General features: G+C 43.3%; 1 protein-coding gene across 1 annotated transcript; it reads left to right on the top strand.

The window, feature by feature from the left end:
- The first annotated feature begins 1,959 nt into the window (after positions 1-1,959).
- LOC125612940 lies at positions 1,960-8,327 on the top strand. Its single transcript, XM_048792030.1, has 2 exons — positions 1,960-2,371; positions 7,319-8,327. The coding sequence occupies exon 2, from the start codon at positions 7,494-7,496 to the stop codon at positions 8,310-8,312; it is 819 nt and encodes a 272-aa protein (XP_048647987.1). The 5' UTR covers positions 1,960-2,371; positions 7,319-7,493; the 3' UTR covers positions 8,313-8,327.
- Positions 8,328-8,676: the final 349 nt, after the last annotated feature.

Raw genomic sequence — 8,676 nt, 5'->3', positions numbered from 1 at the left:
TGAATCTGTCTCCAATCAGATGAACAGATTACCATAGTTTTATAATTAACCATCAAATCAAGTAGGATAGGTCCTCAAGCTTTGTTCTTCCTTCTTAAGATAATGCTGGTTACTCTAGACCTCTTGTTTTTTCATGAAAATTTTAGAGCCAGTTCTTCATATTATGCCAAAAAGTACAGCTGGTGCTAAAATTTTGATTTAGATTATACGAAATCCATATATTAGCTTGGTGAATATTGCACATTTAACAATATAGAGTCTTATAACACATAACCATGATTATATTACCATTTATTTAGGTCATTTTAATTTTGCTCAACAATATAATTACTTTTTAATTTTTCACTGTATAGCTTTTAGACACCTCCTATTATATTAACCGTAAATACTCCATGGATTTGTTGTTACTGCATATGGAATTGTTTTTTAAAATTTTATTTTATAAATTTTTATTACTAATATATAAAGATTCAATTGATTTTTAGTATTAATCTTGTGTTCCATTATCTTTCTAAATTCACTTATTACCTTTAGAAGATGTTTTTTAGATTCCCTGTGAATTTCTACATAGTAACATCACATACAAGTGGAGAAAATTTTACTTCTTACATTTTGAACTATATTTCCTCCCTTCCATCCTTTTTTACACTTTTTAATATTTATTTTTTAATTTAGATTTGATAATTTTTAAAAATTATACATAGACATAAAATTATAGGCATATAATCAGCATACTAATTGTGCTAAAACCATATTTTTGATGATATGCTGGGGTTAATTTATACTGTCTGTTTATACTGTCTGTTGCTAGCCAATTTTAAACATTAGGGAATTTTTAAGTTATAGTAAAAATACTGAGCATGAAGTCTATCTCTGAGTAAATCACGAAGTGTAAAATGCAATATTGTTTTCTGGAGGCACTTGTGGTAAGCCATTCTTATAGACCGTGGCCGCCATTAGAAGATGGCGCCGGCTTCCACTGTGGCCTGTGATAAACAACTCCTTTTATGGAGAGTTGGCGCGCAATCCCTTACCACCCTATGAGAGAGATCCACGTGGCGGCTTAGGATTGGGATGCGGGGGGCTTTATTAAGCTGTGCTTGGGCGTGGCGGGCGCGGGTGCTAGAAGAATGATACATGACTCAAGGCCTGAATAAACTGTTGAAAGAAGAATCCTGTGTCGTGTTTCCCTTGCCGGCGAGGGGTCGCGACAGTTGGTGGCCCGTACGGGGAACATATTCCTCGAACCCAGGATCCAGAACTTTCAGCAGTCAGGGTGGTGCACCAATAAGTTCCCAGGTAAGTGGGAATCCGCAAGTAAGTAGCGGGACGCTCCTCTGTAGAAAAGGAGAGAGCGGGGATTTCATAGAACGGAACGCTCCTCCGTAGAAAAGGAGAGAGCGGGGATTTTTGTACTTTCACTTTCATTATATCTTTGGAGACATTATGGGCGCTACCTCTTCAAGCCCAATTTTGTTGGCCCTAGATGGGTTGCTACGTTCAAAAGGACTTAAGGTAAAGCAGAGCACTTTGCAGATGTTTTTGAGAGAAGCTGATATAGCAGCTCCTTGGTTTGCCTTTTCAGGGAGTCTTACGATTCCTAGCTGGGACAAATTAGGGAAAGATCTAGATTTCGCTCGTGAGCAAGGCACCTTAGAGGGTGGTGTTATACCACTTTGGAAGTTAGTTAGAGGATGTATAGCAGATAGTAAATGCCAAGAAGCTGTGAGTGAGGGTCAAGCTGTTCTTGAGCAACTACATGAGGAAAAATCTGAAGGATCACATAGTGAAGTGGCAGAGAGTATTAAGAGTAAGAGTAGTGAGAAGGCAAAAGAGCCTGAAAATAAAAATAGGAGAAGGCTCTACCCAGACTTGACCGAATTAAAAACGCCTGAGAACACAAGCGACTCAGAGAGTTCTGAGGACCTTGATATATTGTTACAACAACTACGTAAGATAAAAATGAAAAAGAAGAAAAAGGCCTACTGTAAGAAGGGGAAGGGAGCTAATATCGGTCAACAAAACTCTGAGGAGGAGGAGGTAGAATATCTAGAAGAAGATATGGTGCCGGTTGCCCCACCCCCGTATGTGGGGGGGAGCCAAGGTTCCGGGAGATCTTTTCATGCGCAAGTTTGGAGGACAGTTAATACAGATATGGGACTTGCATACCCTGTATTTCAGGACAATAACAGGGGAAGATATCATGAGCCTTTAGACTTTAAGATAATTAAAACCTTGGCAGAATCTGTCCGCACTTATGGCATAGATGCCGCTTTCACCCTTACTCAGGTGGAGGGACTTACTAGATTTTGCATGACTCCTTCAGATTGGGCTAGTCTAGTCCGCGCTTGTGTTTCCCCAGGGAAATACTTGGATTGGAGAGCATTTATGCTAGAGGGTGCAGTAGAGCAAGCTGCCCAAAATCATGCAGCGGGACGCCCTGCCTGGGATAAGGATATGCTTTTGGGACAAGGCAGGTTTGCTAATCAACAAACAGGATACCCCCCTGAGGTATATGAACAGATTAATAACATTTGTATCCGTGCATGGAAATCACTCCCAAATAGAGGAGAAGTGTCTGGCAATTTGACTAAAATTATACAAGGCCCCACAGAACCTTTCTCAGACTTTGTTGCCAGGATGGTGGACGCCGCAGGAAAAATCTTTGGTGACCCTGATAGAGCAATGCCCTTGATTAAACAACTTGTCTTTGAACAATGTACTAAAGAATGTAAAGCAGCTATTACTCCTTATAAAAACAAAGGCATAGAGGCCTGGATGAAAGTCTGTAGAGAAATAGGTGGGCCGTTAACTAATGCAGGCCTTGCTGCTGCTGTCCTTCAATTATCACATAAATCCAGCCCTGTTGTCGGAAAGTGTTTTGGGTGCGGTCAAGGAGGACATTTTAAACGAGAATGTCCTGACAAGAAGGGAACATCTAAGATTGAGTCCAACTCTGCTAGCCGTCAACCGGGCTTATGCCCCAGATGTAAAAAGGGAAAGCATTGGGCCAATGAGTGTAAGTCCGTCAGAGATATACATGGTCAACCTTTAAAAGATAGAAACATGTCAAAAAACGGCCGGGGGGGCCCCCGACCCCAGGGCCCACAAATATATGGGGCAATGGAAAATGGGACAATGGAGAACGAGTCATGGCCGTCCCTGCGTCATCCCAAGAATCGCGGAGAGCCACTGCAGGTGCCGCGGGACTGGACCTCTGCTCCACCACCAGACTCGTATTAACTCCCAAAATGGGAGTCCAGTTGGTGGAAACTGAGTTTAAAGGACCTTTACCACCTGGCACTGTGGGCTTGTTAATTGGGCGTGCTTCCTCCGTCCTACAAGGCCTTCATGTTTTCCCTGGGATTATTAATCCGGATACGGTGGGAACAGTGAAGGTTATGGTGGAAGCTCCAAAAGGCATTGTGTCCATCTCCCCAGGAGACCGGGTTGCTCAATTGCTAATTTTACCCAGTTTACATACCCGCTTTCCTGCTGATTCCTTTTTAAGGACAAGTGCTGAAATTGGAACTACCGGAGGGAATTGCGTTTACCTGTCCTTAGATATGGATGACCGTCCCACTTTAAAGTTAACTATAGAGGGCAAATCAATTTTAGGATTACTAGATACTGGGGCAGATCGTAGCATAATTGCTTTAAAGGACTGGTCAAAGGGGTGGCCGGTGCAGCTCTCAGATCAATCACTAAGAGGTTTGGGATACGCTCAAGCTCCACAAGTCAGCTGCAGGCATTTATCATGGAAAGATTCTGAAGGACGTTCTGGCACTTTTCAACCATATGTGCTCGATCTCCCAATCTCTCTATGGGGACGTGATCTTATGAAGGACATGGGGTTTCAACTTAGTAATGAATATTCACCAGTTGCCCAAAAGATAATGCAGGACATGGGATATAGACCAGGTTTTGGATTAGGAAAAAATTTGCAGGGGCGTAGACATCCTTTAGAACCTCAACAAAAACTTGATAGACATGGGCTGGGTTTTTCTTAGGGGCCGCTGAGGATCAGGTGCCCATTACCTGGAAAACAGGGGAGCCGGTGTGGGTTCCTCAGTGGCCGCTCCCCTCTGAAAAATTGACTGCAGCTTATGCTTTAGTACAAGAACAATTAAAGTTGGGACATATAAAGCCCTCCACTTCTCCATGGAATACACCCATATTTATTATTAAAAAGAAGTCTGGAAAATGGCGGTTGTTACATGATCTACGGGCCATTAATGCTCAAATGCAGCTCATGGGACCCATTCAGAGAGGTTTGCCTTTGCTTTCAACAATTCCAAAAAATTGGCCAGTGATATGTATAGACATTAAAGATTGTTTCTTTTCCATTCCATTGCATCCTCAGGACTCCGAACGTTTTGCTTTTACTCTGCCTTCATGTAATCATGAGGAACCTGATCAAAGGTTTGAATGGGTGGTTTTGCCTCAAGGCATGGCCAATAGTCCTACAATGTGTCAAATGTTTGTAGGAGCGACCATTGTTCCACTCAGACAAAAGTATCCATTGTTAAAGTGTATACATTATATGGATGATATATTGCTGGCAGCCAAAACCAAATATATGTTGGAAGCAGCTTACACTGATTTGGTACATTTATTACAATCAAAGGGCTTGCTTATTTCACCTGATAAAGTACAAACAGGAGGTTCTATTGATTATCTTGGTGCTAGTATCTCTTGTAAAACTATTACACCCCAAAAGGTGACTCTCAGGACTGATAATTTACGTACCTTAAATGATTTCCAAAAATTATTGGGTGACATAAATTGGATTAGGGGTTATTTACATATTCCCAATGCTGAATTAAAACCCTTGTATGAAATTCTTAAAGGTGATTCAGACCTTTCTTCCCCTCGGCATCTTACTGAGGAAGCAAGGTCAGCGCTGCTGAAAGTGGAGGAGGCTATACAACATGCTAGCCTTTGCAGGCTTCAAGAGGATAAGCCTCTTCAATTATGTGTGCTCGCCACTGTACGGCAACCCACTGGAGTTTTATGGCAAGATGGTCCTTTATTGTGGATACATCCACGTATATCCCCTGGAAAATCCCTTGAGTATTATCCTGATGCAGTTGCTTCCTTAGCTATGTTAGGGATACAACAAAGTATACAATTTTTTGGTTTTCCTCCGACGTCTGTGATTGTCCCTTATACGTGTCAACAAATTCAAGTTTTGTGTGCTAACCTGGATAATTGGGCTATATTGCGATGCTCTTTTCCAGGAGAGATAGATAATCACTATCCTTCACATCCTCTTATAACATTTGTTAAGGAACATCCTATCATTTTTCCTAAAATCACTTCTTCTACGCCTATCCCAGGAGCTGCAAATATCTTTACAGATGGATCCAAAACTGGTATTGGAGCCTATGTGGTAAATGATCAACCTCCTATCCAACATCAGTTTGCTCCTGGCAATCCACAATGGGTGGAGTTACAAATTGTCATAAAAGTATTTGAACAATGTCCGTTTCCTTTTAACTTAATCTCAGATTCTATTTATGTAGTTCAAGCTTTAAAGGTGTTGGAAGCAGTGGGTCCCATACACACATCAGGAGTAATGTCTTCCCTTTTTCTCCATCTTCAAACACTGATTTGGAATCGCTCCGCCTGTTTTTACCCTTTGCATATTCGAGCTCACACAGGTTTACCGGGTGCTCTTTCTGCTGGCAATGCCCAAGCTGACCTTGCTACTCGTCCTTCTTGGATGTTCCTCGTTTCCTCCTTAGACCAAGCTAGAAACTTTCACAGTAAATTTCATGTTAATGCACGAGCACTTCAAAAGCGCTTTACTATCTCCCGTGCTGATGCTCGCCAGATTGTCTTGGATTGCCCTAATTGCGTCATTTTGCATCATCCTCCTTCTGTGGGCGTAAATCCTCGTGGTTTGCGGTCTTTAACAATATGGCAAATGGATGTCACTCATATCCCTGACTTTGGCAAGCTTAAATATGTCCATGTGTCTGTGGATACTTGTTCTGGCATTATCCATGCTTCTGCTTTGTCTGGTGAAAAGGCTGGAAATGTTATCACGCATTGCTTGGAAGCCTGGGCAGCATGGGGCTTACCACAGACCATTAAAACGGACAATGGTCCAGCGTATACTGGACGACAATTTTCTTCCTTTTGCAGCCAGATGGGTATCCAGCTTGTCCATGGTTTACCTTACAATCCACAAGGTCAGGGTATTGTAGAGCGTGCTCATAAGACTCTAAAAGAGATGTTAATAAAACAAAAAGGGGGAATTGGCTTAGGCCACACCCCGAAAGAGCGCCTCTCCCTGGCTCTATTTACTATTAATTTCTTGAATTTGGACATCCAAGGGCGCTCTGCTGCGACTAGGCACTGTTCGCCCTCTGCCCCGAACTTTGGGCACGTTAAGTGGAAAGATGTACTTTCTGGACAATGGTATGGGCCTGATCCCGTGCTGGCATGGGCACGAGGTTCCGTCTGTGTTTTCCCACAGGACCGGACGGAGCCGGTGTGGGTTCCAGAACGCCTGACAAGAAGAGTCCCGACATCAATCAACCAACAACAGGAGGCGCTACAACAATCTCATGATGAGGACCATCCTTCTACTGAGTGTCCTGGTTCTAATGCTGATATCGATGGTACAGGGGACATCAATGCAGTGGTGGGCGGTAGCTCGAACGTGGCCAATGCCGATGCCGGTTCATAGCAATTCTAGTGTTCTCCCCACTCTTTTTTCTACTTCATGTGAGATGTCTGCTCCTTGTGTTTCCCCTAGAGGGGACCAAGATCGGTCCTTCAATCTCTCCAGCATCAATCTCACAGGAGTTTTTTGCTTCAGTTTTTCCAAGGGTGATTGCATCCATTTAAAACTTAAGAACTTGACTAACTGGGAGGACCCATTGCAGTACAGTCGGATCTCGCAGGGAGTTTTGGGTGCAGTGCTCCTACAAATTAGCTCAGGGAAAAACCAGGGCTCAGGAAACTTGACAAATACTTCTGAGCTTAATATTACCACTCTGGCCATTACTTCCCAGGTGTTAATTCCGTTGTCTCCTTCTAATCAGACCTCTAATGCCACTCATTTTAAGGCTTCTCCTTATTGCACTCCTGAGTGTGGCTTCCCCCCAACATTCACGCCTTGCCAAGATCATTCTTGGGAGAAACATCAGGTCGCTAAAGGTTTCTCCCTTTCCCCCTCTCTTAAAAGATACTTGTATAATTCTTCCAACAATAATTCCTCTATAGGAGCAGGTTGGTCTTGGTTTCAATGGTTGATTTCCAATGAAAAGGGAGCCACAGCTGATATTTCCGCTTTGGCTCAATTACGAGGAGTCCAAAGTTGGCTGTTTAATGTTTCTGGCAGTACCCAAGACTCGGAGCGAGGTAGGAGGCTTAAAATTTCTGCAAATAATTCACAATTATCTAATGCTACATTACCCTCCGCAGCAGTCTGTCTCCAATCTCCGTTCCTGTTTATTTTGGCTAATGATACATCACAGGGGATGCTTAATTGTTCTAATATTACCTGCTATTTGTCTGAGTGTTGGAATGGCTCCTGGACTACGGCAGTGGTTATGAAAGTTCCGACCTTTGTCCCAATTCCGGTTACTGCAGATCCAGAGGCTTTTCCTATTGTTGAACTGATTAGAGCCCGTAGAGATTTTGGAATTACGGCAGCTATAGTGACAGCTGTGGCGGTATCTGCTGCTGCAGCAGTTACAGCTGGAGTAGCCATGGCCAGCCAGGTACAAACTGCTGCCACTATTAATCAGGTTATTCAACAAACATCCACCATACTTGAATCTCAAAGTAGAATTAATCAACACATTTTATCTGGGATTCTGGCTGCTAATCAAAGGATAGATCTGCTTCAAGCTCAAGTTGAGGAATTGTCTGATCTAGTACATTTGGGTTGTATTGATCAACGTGCACATTTATGTATAACCTCTGTCAGATTTAATGATTCCAGAAATGCCTCCCGCATCATCGGAGAGTATCTATCCGGAACCTGGTCCATGGAAGCAGAAAACTTGATCCAGTCTCAACTAACTCAGATTGCTGTTTTGAATAGTACCCGTGTCGAACCAGTGACTTTGGGTCAATTCACCAGTTGGCTATCCTCTGCCTTTTCCTTCTTTAAGGAATGGGTGGGAGTGGGCATTTTTGGGGCAATGTGTTGCTTCGGTGTTGTACTTTGTTTGTGGCTTCTCTGTCGCCTTAAAACTCGCCATGCACAAGAAAAGGCCATGATTGTACAGGCTCTTGCGGCCTTAGAAAATGGCATTTCTCCACAAATCTGGCTTGCACATCTTAAACAGTGATTTCTGGGCATGGCCATTGCACCCCAAGTGAGTTTCACATTGCACTGGGCTTGGCATGTCCTCTTCCTTATTCTCTCCCAGTGCTGAATAGCCCTTGCACTCTGCAGGTCTTGTTACCATTGCACGCAGATGGGTTTCAGGACTGGTCTTTCTTCTCGGCTACAGACTCTTTACCTTCCTCTGGGGCTTAGGGATTGTGTTGCCAACTTAAATTTTGTCATTATTACCAGGCTACCTGTGTTATCCTACTTCTCGCCGTCGTCACGATGCAGGATGCGAGGCAAGGCACTGCACTTGAGTGATCCCTCAACGGACCTCAAGGAAAGCATGTCCTATTGCATGCGGGTTTGACGTCCACGCCCCG

Source organism: Marmota marmota, unplaced genomic scaffold (genome assembly GCF_001458135.2).
Source record: "Marmota marmota marmota unplaced genomic scaffold, marMar, whole genome shotgun sequence".
NCBI classification, from domain to species: Eukaryota; Metazoa; Chordata; class Mammalia; order Rodentia; family Sciuridae; genus Marmota; species Marmota marmota.
Note: the sequence above shows the minus strand (reverse complement) of the source record. Positions and strands in the feature narration are given on the sequence as shown.